A 15,741-nucleotide genomic window follows, 5' to 3' on the forward strand; every position below is an offset into this window, starting at 1 on the left:
CAAAGTTAAAACTCTTTTGGCCACAACTAAGAATGATAATTCTCTGGTACGCTTCTATCAGGACATGGCTCGAGCCCAAAAAAACGGATTTTGACATAGGAAAAATCTATTTTTCGGAGAGATAGCCATGTCGTCCTGATGGCCTGCCCGTTACTTTTCCATCCCCTCCAACTTATTTGGAGAAGCAGGAGGCCTATCACCTTTGGAAGGGTAACAGATCAGATTTGACCTGGAACAACTATACTCAGCTTTGAGCTTTTGCTCAGAGAGTTTATGCCTCAACTGAAAAGGAGTACAATTTAACATAAAAGAAACACTCTCTGGTACAACTCAGGAACATAAATGGTGGTCTACCCTTAAATCTGCACTCTTTGGTGTAGATGCAATAGTTCCTCCTTTACTTAAACCAGATGGCTCAGTCACTCACTGTCCAAAGGAAAAGGCAACCCTTTTGGCTGATGTTTTTGACAGTAAACAGAGTACAGTAATGAAAAACTTGAACTTCCTCATTCCTGTTTTCCTAAGGCTAAACTAACTAGTTTAGCTTTTCGATCTCTAAGATTAAAGCTCTGTTGATGGACCTTGATGCTTATGGAGGTGTAGACCCAAATGGTATTTTTCCTTTGTTTTTTATAAAGACAGCAAATTTCTTAGCTCCAAAGTTATCTGTTATTTTGCGCAAGTTAGCAAGAAGAGGAGCTTTTAGCACTTGTATGTAAATGTGTTTGTGGTAGTTCAAGTCCCACTGATTACTGCCCAATTTCCATAACTCCCATATTATCTAAAGTTTTTGAACGTCTTCTGGCAAAACGTCTTAATAGGTTTGCTGAAGGTAATCATCTATTCCCTAGTTTGCAATTTGGTTTTCGTAAAGGCCTTGGAGCATGTGATGCCCTTCTTACAATCTCCAATGCAGTACAGAAATCCCTTGATTGTGGTCGGGAAGTTCGTATGATTGGCCTTGATTTTAGTGCTGCCTTTGACCATGTTAATCATGAGGCCCTTGTTTTCAAACTGTAACAGTTGGGAGTGGGTGGGTCGTTTCTTAGCATTATTATTGATTTTTTAAGTAGTAGATCTCAAAGAGTTGTTGTTGATGGGCACCATAGTGAGTATAGGAATGTGATATCCGGTGTTCCACAGGGTAGTGTTCTTGGCCCATTACTTTTCATACTATATACACATGACATGTGGTTTGGCCTAGAAAATAAGCTTGTTGCATATGCAGATGATGCTACTCTCTTTGCATCAATTCCATCCCCTGAATGTAGATCTGGGGTTGGTGAATCCCTTAATAGAGATTTAGCTAAAATTAGTGCATGGTGCAAATTATGGGGTATGAAGTTGAATCCTAACAAAACTCAAAGTATGATTGTAAGTAGGTCAAGGGCAGTGGCTCCTCAACTTCCGGATCTCAGTATTGATAAAGTTTCTTTAAATTTGTATGACTCTTTCAAAATTTTAGGTGTGATTCTCGACAGCAAATTTACTTTTGAGAAACATATAAGGTCTGTGTCTTCTTCAATTGCACAAAAAATTGGCTTATTGAGAAAGTCTTTTAAGATATTCGGTGATCAATCTATTCTGAAGTAGTGTTTTAATTCTTTTATTCTACCTTGTTTTGAGTATTGTTCTCCTGTCTGGTCTTCAGCTGCTGATTCTCATCTTAATTTGTTGGACAGAAACTTACGGTCTATTAAATTTCTTATTCCTGATCTAGATATTAATCTCTGGCACCGTCGTTCAATTAGTTCATTATGCATGTTGCCTAAGATTTTTCATAACTCTGACCATCCTTTACATTCAGATCTCCCTGGACAATTCTATCCTGTTCGTAATACTAGACAGGCAGTTAATTCTAATAGCCAGGCCTTCTCCATCATAAGACTTAATACTACGCAGTACTCTAGAAGTTTTATTCCAGCTGTTACCAAGTTGTGGAATGATCTTCCTAATCGGGTTGTTAAATCAGTAGAACTTCAAAAGTTCAAAGTTGGAGCAAATGCTTTTTTGTTGACCAGGCAGAAATGAGTCTTTTTATAGTTTATATATGACATATTTGTTTTTGATGTTGTTAATAGTTTATATATGACATATCTCTTTTGACATTACTTTTTTAGAATGATTTATTGTTAATTTGTTCTCTTCAGTTATTTATTTCCTAATTTCCTTTCCTCACTGGGCTATTTTTCCCTATTGGAGCCCCTGGGCTTATAGCATCTTGCTTTTCCAATTAGGGTTGTAGCTTGGATAATAATAATAATAATAATAATAATAATAATAATAATAATCTCCTAAGAGCATCAAATGTGAAGAAGAGACAAGGTCAACTCCCCTGATGAGGTTCGCATTCTTTACCTCCCAACTCCAACTCTCTTTCGCTCTGATCGTATTGGACTCGTAAGACCGCAGAATACATAGTAATACCAAAACGTTTTCAGCTACCACTAGAGGAGAAAGCTGAGACTCGCTGGGGGCCAGAAAAACTAAGAATTTCAGGTGCCCAAGTAGGAGCAGCCGTTAGTGCTTCCGACAGAAATCTCACTTTGAGTAAGGGACATGCCGCCTCCCTGAGTCTTTATTTCCTGATTGGAGCGAGCAACTTTGCCTCTTTAAGAGTTTATTTTGCCTTTCTAAATATATCAGTTCTAGCAGTTTCATCTCAAATGTGAAGAAGAGACAAGGTCAACTCCCCTGATGAGGTTCGCATTCTTTACCTCCCAACTCCAACTCTCTTTCGCTCTGATCGTATTGGACTCGTAAGACCGCAGCATACATAGTAATACCAAAACGTTTTCAGCTACCACTAGAGGAGAAAGCTGAGACTCGCTGGGGGCCAGAAAAACTAAGAATTTCAGGTGCCCAAGTAGGAGCAGCCGTTAGTGCTTCCGACAGAAATCTCACTTTGAGTAAGGGACATGCCGCCTCCCTGAGTCTTTATTTCCTGATTGGAGCGAGCAACTTTGCCTCTTTAAGAGTTTATTTTGCCTTTCTAAATATATCAGTTCTAGCAGTTTCATCTCAAACGAGGCAAAACCGAAAAAGTTGCAAAACCGAAAAAGTTGACTCAGTGTTGGAGAAATATCTAAACTAGTTTTGCTAGAATCAACCACTTATATAAGGGATGAGGAGGAGGGATACATTAGCATTGACCCCAGGTGAGGGGATGTGCATAGACCGAAGCCTTGCACCCCTTACTGGCACATTCCTCAAAGGATGACTCTAGGTAAACATGCTTAGCGGAAAACCTCCAGGGATAACCACTGGTCAAAATTGCAGAATGTCGAGTCAACGGAAGGAGAGAAAAAGCAGTATGCGTGTCACCTCGTATGGAGGGTTAGGACAGTTTGATTTTTTATCAGACTCTACGGTGGTCTTTCCCTTGTCCCCTAATTCTGAGGCATCCTCCTCTAGCAAGAATGGTAAGAGGGATGCCCTTTGTAGATGGAACGATTCCGACTTCTACTTTCCCTTAGCACAGGTGGTGCTGTTGAATATGATCCCTGCATGCTATAGCTCGTATTGTGACCTGGGGAAATTGGGAGACAGGTTATGCAAGCAATTCTTTCAGGTGAAAATTAGTCTTCCCATCCAACTCCATCGAAAACTGGGACAGGCGCACAAGTACTCTCCGAAAGTTCACAGAGTTTTCAGGCCAATTACTCAGAAGAGCAGCCAGCTCAAACCAGGGATTGTATCTGTTGAAAACCCAAAAGGATACGATGGTTCAAGTGAGAGAAACAAAGACCATTTGACTCTCAAGTGAAAAGTTAACTCCCATTATGCAATTGGTTGCAAGCAACTGTCTCTGTAAGGGGATGACGAAACCTTGTCCTTCAACTACCCTCGCTAGGATGGGAGTTGGCCGCGTATATCCGTTCACAGACCGGTAAACACTGAAGTAACCAGTTACCTCTAGCGGATAATGGTATTTCAGCGAACCTACCAAGCTAATTGCTATGAAGCAAATGATCAGTTGCAAGCAACTACTTTCCAAATACAAGATTAAGACATATTTTTCATCACATTTGTCAGGCAGACAGTTGTATGCTTAAAGCCGGCTACGGAGCAATTCACACAGACAGAAAACATTACCTCTTAGATGGAATATGTTTCCCCCGATCTTGCTGCAGGAAAACCCTCTGATCGGTACCGCATGCCACTGGCGGAGAAAACAGCCTTTGTCGGCAGTAGTAGCTCGGTCGATCGCAAGTGGGTGTGTCAAATCGCAACTTTCCTAACCAAGGGTAAGTGCTCATACACAAGCTTAAGCATCATGAACAAGTTTCTGTGTGTGAGTATCTGCAGGGTGGCTTGTGCAGTCACTTGCGGGCTACTGTGTTCGACAAAGTGCATCACCACTGCTCGAAGGGAATTAATTGTTTGTAAGCCACAGCATTGTGAATAAAGGTAGTCGTCGACTTACAACCGAGATAAGGACTGAGAGACAGGACATAAATTGATCTGGACGTATGTCGAACTTAAAAAGAGAAGTTTTCATAGATTAAAACCATGCATCATAATTTGGCAATCCTATTATTATTATTATTATTACTTGCTAAGCTACAACCATAGTTGGAAAAGCAAAAAGCTATAAGCCCAAGGGCTCCAACTTGGAAAATAGCCCAGTGAGGAAAGGAAATAAGGAAATAAATAAACTACAAAAGTAGTAATTAACAATTAAAAAATACTTTAAAACATTAAATAAATCTTTCATGCATAAACTATTAAAACTTCAAAAAACAAGAGATAGAGAACTAATATAGAATAATGTGCCCGAGTGTATCCTCAAGCAAGAGAACTCTACTCCAAGACAGTAGAAGACCATGGTACAGAGGCTATGGCACTGCACAAGACTAGAGAACAATGGTTTGATTTTGAAGTGTCCTTCTCCCAGAAGAGCTACTTACTATAGCTTAAGAGTCTCTTCTACCCATACCAATAGGAAAGTAGATACAGTACTGACCAATTACAATGCAGTAGTTAACCCCCAGAGCGAAGAAGAATTATTTGTTAATCTCAGTGTTGTCAGGTGTATTAGGACAGAGGAGAACATGTAAAGAATAAGCCAGACTATTCGGTGTATGTGTAGGCAAACGGAAAATGAGCCGTAATCAGAGAGAACGATCCAATGTATTACTGTCTGGCCAGTCAAAGGACCCAATGACTCTCTAGCGGTAGTATCTCCACGCCAGCTATCTCGCTGAATTTACAAACACAAACAAGTTCCTAGCGTCCTATAGATACTCTATTAACTTTTAGCCTTCAACATTTATGTCACAGTGCCGCGTGCATTAGACGAACATTCAGTAACTTAATGCCTCATAAGTCATATTCTATCAATATATTCTTACTGTATAACATTATTTCATTTTCTTGTTTCATAGGATATCTTATACTCTATTAAAGCTTTTATGTATTCTATTTTTCAATTTTGGAACCAATTTTCAATTACTGAAACATTTTAACAATCAACAACTTTTTTTGATTACCTCTGGTTGTGATCAGCTGATCGATAGAATGCGTATTGTTTACCGTATATAATGTCTTAATCTTTTCAAAACATCTTCATGATGAATATTACATTAGTACCAATATGTTTGTTTTCATACAGTATGTTTATAGCCATTAATATTAGCTATCATACGAATACGTTCTCTCTCCTTTTTTCTCTCTGCATGTTTGAGCGCCCGCACGTACATGTACAGTAGTTCATTTAAAAGCTTCATACCGTATCTAACTTTTAGTTCATTATTAAGACTTTATATTTCATTAGACATTGTTGTGTTTAATTGTGGTTTATTAAAGCATGTTTGTATTCTATCTTTCAATTTCAGGGGCATTTCAATAATCAACAAATACTTTTGTTTTACTTTTGGTAGGCATCAGCTGATCTCAAGGTCATGCTACCACATTGCTTTGTATCGTTACTCTGGGTTTCGATTATGGGAATACTAATATTACTTAGTAACAAACTGAAAGGATATCACTTGATTTGCCACTCGCCTTCAGTCAGAAACATTATTCCATCAGACTTCTTTTTTAAAATTTATAGTAAATAGTACTATTCTCATAACAACGGATACAGACCACGGAAACACTTAAAGATTTAAAGGCTGCTCATGAATGGCAGAGGCAAGAGATAGTGACATCATCCTATCAAGCAGGCAATGCCCTAGAGACTGACCATTTATACATATGATCAGCACCCAAGGAGGGCCAGGCAATGGCTGCTGATGACTCAGCAAACAGACCTATTGGCTCCCCTCAACCCATCATCCTTAGCTCACATGGATGGTGAGGTTGCAGCGACCAAAGGAACTAAAGAGTTTGAGTGGGACTTGAACACCAATCAGGACGTTACCACATTGCCCACCACAACCATTGATATCATTAATCGGTTTTTCAATGATAGGAATAATTGATTACTTGGTAACTAACCGAAAGGAAATCATTTGGTTTGCTAGCATGCCTTCTGCCAGACATATGACATCACTGGACATGTGACGTGAACTCTACAAAGAATGACTTGCAAAATGTGTAGAACCCTTTTCCCTTTTTTTGCAACCACAAAAGTCTGGAGGCCAACACCATTTGAATACTCCAAAGAGCTCTCTATTCTGTATGGAGAAGTGCAAGATAATAACCGCAAATGATTGCCTGTTTCCTTTCAAGCATCATCAAGAAAGTGCTCCAAAGAGCTATTTATCCCGAAGGGAGTGGCGATCTGCATCAATAACCCAGCAGTGTACATGTTTCCTGAAATGTGCCCAGGGGGCACAATGGTAGGAAGCAGTGGCCGCAAGCAGTTGGTAGGTATCCCCATTTGTGGCAATAATCACAGAGAGTTCTGTCATACAGGCTTCTTTGTATTGACACAGGTGGTCATAAAGGCGAGCACACTTGCACAACCGTAGTACCTTTAGCCAGAACCTCACTATGGGGTGCTGGCAAGAAACTGTAGTTCTGCAGACCTTGTCAGCAAGAGGAGCTTGACCACGCACCTTGCTAAAGCTTAGAGTTTGGGTGGGCTCTCTCGTGAATAGCTTAGATGAGCTCGCAAATGCTCAGGGTTCGTGCAAACACTCGTCATCGAGATGAGCTCGTCAGCACACCTCGCGCATGAATAAGGTCTGTTTGTTCATGCAAGAAACGAAACTTGAACACTCGTCAACGCTCTCAATGGGGGTTCATGAGTATCCTAGTAAGCTCCTGCATTAGGAGGCATTAGCAAGGCTGAAATGAAATTTTTCCTGTGCGCTGCTGCACAGCAGGAAAAACAGGCTATTCTCCGTAAGGAGAGTAAAGCATGAGGCGGAAGTCTCGAAGGGTCTGGCCTCACAAAACTCCATGACCTTTGGTGTGCCCTATGAGCACTATGGTGAGAGGCAGCAACTGCAAACAGTCGGCAAGCATCACCATCTTGCGGCAGTAACCACAAGGGATATTGCTCACGACTCACGATGAAAAAGGCAGTGACTGCAACCAGTCAGCGGGCATCCCCATGTGCTGCAATAACTCCAAAGGGTTATACCTCACGATGGGGATACTCCACAGGTGGGTAGGGCTTTGCTCGTGGACGAGAGAAGGGCTCTACAACAGGCGGAGAAGCTCAATGTTTTATACACTGCAGAACCTCACCGTGCAGAGCAAGCTCAGTCTGAGGGCACGTTGCGTAATCAGCAAGCTAAGTCAGCTGCTGGGTTCATCTCGAGAGGATTCCTTGACTGGTAACTTCAAGGAGTACTAGTTGGCAACTGCTCTTGTTCTTATACCGGAGCTGCAGGAATGAAGGGTGATGAGTAGATGCAGACTGCTGCAGCTAAAGGCATGAGAACCTCTAGTGGTTCACCTACCCCCAAGTCTCAGAGGGGATGACTGTGGTCAAGCCCTGGGGAGGCAGGTGTATGCTCCCACTGTGCCTCTATCTGTAGCACCCTGGAAACCATTCCTTATTGGGAAGACCCAAAAGCCCCAAATGAAGGCAAGATTTGCTGCAAGTGGCAATAGGGAGTCTCATTTGTGGGCACAGTTGCTTCGCTAGGTGAAGTGACGGTGTCCACACCTGAAGGTTGTCCAAGGGTCACTTGGTCATCGTTCTTACTTGTTTGTCCTCCGAAGGACACCAAACTAGCAGAGACAATGAGGAGGGAACAAGATGCTGGAATAAGTCGGGACGTCCTTGATTCTATCGTCTACCAAACCGGTAACACTGGGAGGATGACCACTCCCTGAAAAAGTAAAAAGAATTACAGTAAACAATCAGTTTATGTAACAGGTTAACAGGAGAGAGCCAAAAGAAAAAGTGACATTATTTAACTGGTATATCTCACTAAAAGTTTTTAGGCTAGTTTCAGCTTTGCCGAAAAAATATATCTATAGCATAGAGTGAAATAGTTTTTATTAGGCGATGGAACAAATATATATTCATATATATAGCCAGACACTTACTCTTTATTATATAGAGGAGATTAATTTACACATGCTAGCAGACACTGATCTTACAGCCAATAGACAGCATTCTAGTACAGGCTAGCCAAAAGAGAGAGAGAGAGAGAGAGAGAGAGAGAGAGAGAGAGAGAGAGAGAGAGAGAGAGAGAGAGAGAGAGAGAGAGAGAGAGAGAGAGAGAGAGAGAGAGAGAGCGCTTTTTCACTAAAATAATTATTTTCAAAAGCAGAAAAAAGTATTCTTTCTTCTTAATCGTATCGGATCTATGCTTATTTTCAGTTTACTTCTACAAATAAATTATAATAATACTAACTGTGCACATCAAAACACCAGCTGATGCCTCCTTAAAAGTTTTGAATACTGATGATCTGTCCTGAAAAGAAAAAATATATAAAATCATACTCTTCAGTCTTCACTGCTTTAAAAATATAAAATTAATGAGCATTTAAAATTTTAAAAAGCATGATATAAAAACTACAGCCATCTTTGTTCGGTCATTGAAATGACAGTAAATACATTTGTTAAATTAGTCTTCAGAAGTGATTACACCATCCTTTTTTAAACCTTTAGAAGACATATCCATGAGAAATGCTTTTGTGCCCCTAAATAATTTTGCAGTATTACCTGCACAAGACCTTACAAATTACACCAAAATCTTCACAAATGCAATACCTTTGGTGAAACATTATTTTGATTACTGTATTCTACACAATCCTGAAAGTTCTATAAGGGAAGCTAAAATTAAAGTATTAGTAAAAATTTTTATTTAAAATTAGCTAACTATGGCAATTAACTGAGGAAAAAACTAAATCCAAATTTGAAATAACTAACATCATAAATACAACAAATTCGGAGATACTTTTTATTTTTCCCAAACTAATACAAACCTGGAGTTATTTATGTGGATTATCTTTCAGCAAAGCTGGAAGGTAGTCATTAGACTTGAAGATAGAGGTGGCAACCCTGCCTAACCGCTTGAGCGGGTAGGCTGGGGTGGCTAGGGGGTACCCAGCCACCTCTATATATATTCTCACAGCTGTGAGGTACATCACTTTTGATTGCAGGCAGGACTATTGGGGGACAACTATTTGTGGGCAATTTATATAACTCCAGGTTTGTATTAGTTAGGGAAAAAAATAAATTATCTCCGAATTTGTCATTTGTTCCCATACTAACAAACCTTCCGTTATTTATTTGAATAACTCACTCTATAAGGTGGATGGAAGTCCTAAGTCTGGCATGGATATTGACCCGGTTTTACCTATTACAGTATATGACTGTGGTCTAGGGAAATCTTTAACACCTCGCTAAAATATACTAAGACTATTATCAAGGACACTGAGGTATTCTTAAACCACTTGTTGAGCACCCACCACAGGACCGATAGTGAACAGATTGAGTCTCCTGTGGGTCAAGTCTTTTAAGTAATAGGCTGTGAAAGTAGTTTGCCTCTTCCACATGCCCGCTTGTAGTACAGTGAACCCTCGCTACTTCGCGGTTCGACCATCGCGGATTTTTTCCATAACCCATATATATACAGTAATATATATATATATATATATATATATATATATATATATATATGTATGCATGTATTTATGTATATATGTATGTATGTATATATGTAGGTATGTATATGTGTATACATATAAATATATATATATATATATATATATATATATATATATATATATATATATATATATATATATATATATATACACACATATATATATATACACACACACATATATATATATATATATATATATATATATATATATATATATATATATATACATATACATATACATATATATATATATATATATATATATATATATATATATATATATATATATATATATATATATATATATATCTAAAGTAGGAAGATGTGATGTAGTTCTAAGGGAAAAATATGGGAAATATGTCTGGGTAATAAGCAAAGCTCTACCTCCAGTTTGTTTCTTCATTATGATCAGAGATAAATGTAAACAAAACATTGGTTGCCATTTTTTATCGTGCTTTTTAGCGTGTTTAGGAAACGCATGATATAAAATCGCCTTTAATATTTGTGCCTGTTTTAGTTTAGGGTACTGTAGTACATGCATTAAGTGTTCTGTACATTAAAGGGTAGTTTGTTAACAGTACTACGTACAAGGGAAGGTTTTAAAAGTCTGAATATACATGTTGAATAAATAGGTAAATATGGTGTCACTACTTCGCGGATTTTCACCTATCGTGGCCGCGTCTGGAACCTATCTACCGCGATAAACGAGGGTTCACTGTACTTGCAAAATGGAGAAGTTGCGTTTGAATGCCAAGGAAGTGCTAGTTCCCCTGACATTATGGGCTCTAGGTCGGCGAGCCGGAGGAGGATCAGGAGCCAAGACTCTTTCGATCACTTGGCGGATTCAGGAGACCGTGTTCTTAGTGATCCTCCTCTTATCTCTCTCTGAACTAACAAATAGAGGTGTTAGTCGGGGCCGTGTTGCTGCAGTGCGTTTAAGATAGTATCTCAAACGCCTCACTGGGCATAGTAACAACTGATCTGGGTCATTGGTTACAGAATGAAGACTCGTAATCTGAAACAGCCAGAATTTATGGTACAGTACCCCCAATTTTGAGTCTTAGAATGAACTTAGGGGCGAAGCTGAGTGTCACTTTTTGCCATATCCTTGAATGGCCGATGTCATATGAGAGGCCATGGAGTTCACTGACTTTCTTTGCTGAGGCTAAAGCGAGCAGGAACGCCGTCTTCAAAGTGAGGTTTCGGTCAGTTACATAGTGTAATGATTCGTAGGGAGGTCCTTTTAAGGATCTCAAGAAGCAAACCACATTCCAAGGAGAAGGCCTCATCTCTGACTGAAGGCAAGTGATCTCATAACTCCATACGAGTAAAGAAAGCTCCAATGAAGAGGAAATGTCACCTCCTTTCAGCTTAATGGCAAGGCTTCAGGCTAAGCGATAGCCTTTCACCGCCGAGACAGAAAGAAGCTTTTCCTCCCAAGGGTATACAAGGAACTCCACTATAATTGAAATACAGTGGCATCGAGTGGAGAGATACTTCTTCCATGACACCAACCACAGAAGACTCTCCATTTAGCCTGGTAGACCGAGACTGAGGACTTACGCAAGTAACTGGATATTCTCTCTGCAACTTGTCGTGAAAAGCCCTTCTGAGAGAGGAGACGTTCGATAGTCTCCAGACGTGAAGTGGAAGCGACTGCATGGTTCTGTGAAAGATGCTCGTGTGTGGTTATTCAAGTAGATCTGGTTGTGGAGGTAGATCTACTAGTAGTTGAAGGTCCGGAAATCACTCAGTGTGATGCCTTAGCAGAGCTTCAAGGGTCATCATTAGATCTCTGGAGACTCTGGTCTTGTTGAGCAGTGTTCTCATCAGACAAAACGGGGGAAAGGCGTACACATCGATGTTATCCCACCATTGATGAAATGCATCCTGCCATAGAGCCTGAGGGTCCGGGACTGGAGAACAGTACAGCGGAAGCTTGCTGTTCAGAAATGTTGCTAACAGATCTACAGTCGAGGAACCCCACAAAGTCAGGTATTTGTTGCATATCTGACGTTTCAAAGACTATTCGGCGCCTACTGAGTCGCTTTGCTCAGATTGTCCGGAAGCACATTCCATTTACCAGGAATGAAGCGAGCTGATAGAGACATTGAATGTTCTTCTGACCATCTGAGGATCTTTACTGCAAGATGGCATAGATGCTGTGAAAAGGTACTGCCCCGCTTGTTTAAGCAAGCCACTACTGTGGTGTTGTCACTCATCAACACCACAAAGTGACCTGCCAGCAACTGTTGGAACTGATGAAGAGCTAGATAGGCTGCCTCATCTCTAAAAGATTCAAGTGCTGGTACCTTTCTGACTCTGACCAAGGGCCACAGATTGTATGGTGCAGCAGGTGAGCCCCCTACCCTTCTTTTGATGCATCTGTGAAGAGCATCAAATCTGGAGGAGGGACAAGAATATTCTAGCCCTGTCGAAGGTTTTTGTCTGTTATTCACCAATTCAAATCCATCACCTGGTCCTGAGTTATAGACTCCCGAGTGTCCGGTGGATCAGAGTGTTGGTTCCACACGGACTTCAGCTGCCATTGCAGGGATCTTATTCTGAGGCGGATGTTTGGAACTAGATGGATGAGAGAGGTTAGATGACCTAGCAGACTCAACCAATGAGAAGCCAGAAGGACTTCTTTTCTAAGACAGGGTGCAGCCACTTCTCTCGGTCTGTGTACTCTTTTGTCTGATGGGAAGACTTTCTCTTGGATGGTGTCTATTATCATACCGAGGTATACCAGCCTTTGGCAAGGTTGCAGTAATGACTTCTCGTGATTTATCAGGATCCCCAGATCATGACAAAACTCGAGAAGCATGTCTTGGTGACGAAGGGTCATTTCCGAGTCTGCCGGGTTCAGCTAGTCATCCAGATATCTGAGGAGATGGGTGCTGTTCCTGTGAGCCCAAGAGGACACTAAGGCTAACACTAGTGAATACCTGAGGAGCTGTCGCGAGAGCGAAGCATAGAACCTTAAACTGGTATATCTTTTCCTCGTGTATGAGCCTTAGATACTTGCTTGACGACGGATGGAATGGGATCTGGAAGTATGCGTCCTTCAGATACAATATGCACATGAAATCCCTTAGACGAACCACTTGAATGACCGTCTGCCATCTCAATTCTGAACTGAGTCTGTTGCACAAACTTGTTCAGAGAAGAGAGATCGATAACTGGTCTCCAGCCTCCAGTCGCCTTTTTCACCAGAAAAATTTGACTGTAGAAACCTGGGGATCCGTCACTAACCTCTTGGAGAGCACCCTTCTGCCGCATGGTCTGGACTTCAGCCTTGAGGGCCAGCTCCTTTGCAGAACCCTTCGCATAGAAGCTTAGATACACTGGATCCCGAGTCAGAGGAAGGAGAGATTGAATGAACGGGATGCGATACCTTGAAGCAATCACTTCTACTGTCCAGGGTTCTGCCCCGTGAAGCTGCCACCTCTGCCAGAGGCGCTGTAAGTATCCTTCCACAGGTAGTAGATGAAGAGAAATGCCATTCCTAGTGGGAGTGACCACCTCAGCCACTTTTCTTTCCTCTGAAATACTTGGTCCCTTTCTGGCCTTTGGATGTAAAGGGCCACTTAGACACCTTTGTAGGTCCTGAAGACCTAGAAGCTGAAGGATGAGAAGAGGAACGTACTTGCTGAGTATGAGATCACTGGGAAGGTCAACCATATGGCCTTGATGACATGACCCCATGGAGGAGAGAATCGTTTGACGATTTCCTCCATCACTTAGCAGCCCTCTCTATCTCCTGTGGGACAAAGAGAGAAGAACCCTCAAGGGTGAAGTTCCTCAACCGGGATACTTCCATCTTCGGCACTTGTTTGTGGAAATTCCCGATGACGGTATCCCTTCTCTTGAGTATAGCATTCGCCCACAAGTTGACAACGTGGTGCAACAGGAACTCATGAGTTCGGGTACCCGACAACAGGAAACACTCCAAGTATTCCTAGCCGACTCCTTCGAGATATTGTGGGAGTGGAACAAGAAACCCAAGGATCCTAGCCATAGATCCAGCCAAAAAGCAGTCTGCATGGTGTACTTTGCATCTCTCTCTATGTTAAGAAGCTCAACTACTGAGAAGGAGGCCCTCAGAGAGGCGAGGATTTGAGTCGAAAGACCCAATGAGGTTTCCCTTCGAACTCCTAATACTCCCTTTGTAAGACAAAAGGAAGTGGAAGAGACCGGGAGGAGGAACCTGCCCTCAAGGAACTGGAAGTTCTGGCTATCTGAGCGATAGCTTTCTTTTTGGTGGCTGTAAAGCCTTTAGACCAGGGTAAAGCAGCACTGGACCTGGAAGACTTCTGGGTCTCCAATATTTCATCTAGAACCATGTCCTTACCCTCCTGGGTGGTGGAACCAGGAGTAGAAAGCCTATTAATGGCCCTCATACACGCAAGGACCTGCCAAAACGTGTGCTCTGACTCATGACTCTCTTGCTCCGAGTGGTATTTCGGACTAGCCACATTTGGAGGATTCTCATCATCAGAATCCGAGGGGTCATCCACCTCCAGGCTTACGTCCAGTCTGGGGTAGGTCAGGGTCGTCAACAATGATGCTTGAGGGACCAGCCACAGGGGACCTTCTCTGTGCCTCAGCCATACGAGCTTCCCTTGCCGCAGCGTTCTTGGGTTTCGTCTTGGTGTCTTTCGACTCCCTACGCACGGGACGTCACTCCGCGGTCTTAGGAGGGGAGCTTGTGAGGTTTTTGAGGTCCCCAACGAAGATTTGGCAGCAGAAGTTGAAGGCTCTTCCTCTGGAGGAAATAAGGAAATTGTTCACTGGTTCGGAGGAACTACCTCAATTTTTGGAGGATTGAAGGGATGGATAGTTATCTCTCAGGGCAAGCCTATGTCCCTATTCGTCCTAGGAAGGATGATGTCAGTGTGAGGTGGAGTTACGCCTCTCATCCTTCTCTTCTGCCTCTTGGACATAGTTTCCCTTGCCTTCACCGGGGAAAAGGGTAGGTTGGCCATGTAAGATTCGGAAGATCGAAGACCTTCGGGATGCGATTAGGATGGAGGTGATCTGCAAGCCTTTTCTAACGTTGATCTCCTTCTAGGATCTAGACTTCCAACGGACAAACTCAACGGAATCCTCAGGAATCCTAAGGGTTGCTTTGACTGCAGCAGTTAGAGGTTGTGGTGGTGGAGGAACCACACCCAGAGACTTCTGCATGGTGGAAAGAAAAGTACTCACCCATGCAGAAAGCTCAGAACCTCTAGATTAGTCATGGCTTCCCTTGAAGGTCTAGGAGGAGAACGTCCCCTATGCGGATCTCTAGAAGGCGCCTTAGTCGATGCAGAGGAGGAGTCTCTGTAGCAGAGGAACACGCCTTCGATGGTGGAGAAGGCAACCGAACTAATAGGAACATCTTTGAATCTATTAGGAGGATTCTTCAAACCCTCTGGAAAGGGTATCGACCTGCCACTGAAGCTGGTAGAAACTGGAGGCAGAGGCGAAGGTGTTGGTACCGCACTTGTTTGCAGTTCCGACACATCTGCTCTTGAATTTTGAGAATGCTTACGTCTACCTCTAGACAAGGAACGTCTAGACCTAGATCGTGAACGCGAGGTTCTCGATCGTGAATGAGCTGTTCGTGAATGGGAGCACCTAGCTCTTGTTCGAGAACAGCGTGAACATCGTAACTGCCTAGCTCGTGAACATGAGCGTCGGCCTTGCGAACGTGAATGTCATTCGCGTGAAC

At 42.0% G+C, this 15,741-nt stretch overlaps 1 protein-coding gene across 1 annotated transcript in view; it reads right to left on the reverse strand.

Annotated features, from left to right (window-relative positions):
• LOC137639544 (ATP-dependent DNA helicase DDX31-like) overlaps positions 1–15,741 on the reverse strand; it is a 327,968-nt gene that overhangs the window by 98,768 nt on the left and 213,459 nt on the right. The window contains exon 10 of the mRNA XM_068371811.1: positions 8,763–8,822. Within this exon, the coding sequence (XP_068227912.1) occupies positions 8,763–8,822 (60 nt within the window). The remainder of the gene's footprint in view (positions 1–8,762; positions 8,823–15,741) is intronic.

The sequence above is a fragment of the Palaemon carinicauda genome, chromosome 4, assembly GCF_036898095.1.
Source record: "Palaemon carinicauda isolate YSFRI2023 chromosome 4, ASM3689809v2, whole genome shotgun sequence".
NCBI classification, from domain to species: domain Eukaryota; kingdom Metazoa; phylum Arthropoda; class Malacostraca; order Decapoda; family Palaemonidae; genus Palaemon; species Palaemon carinicauda.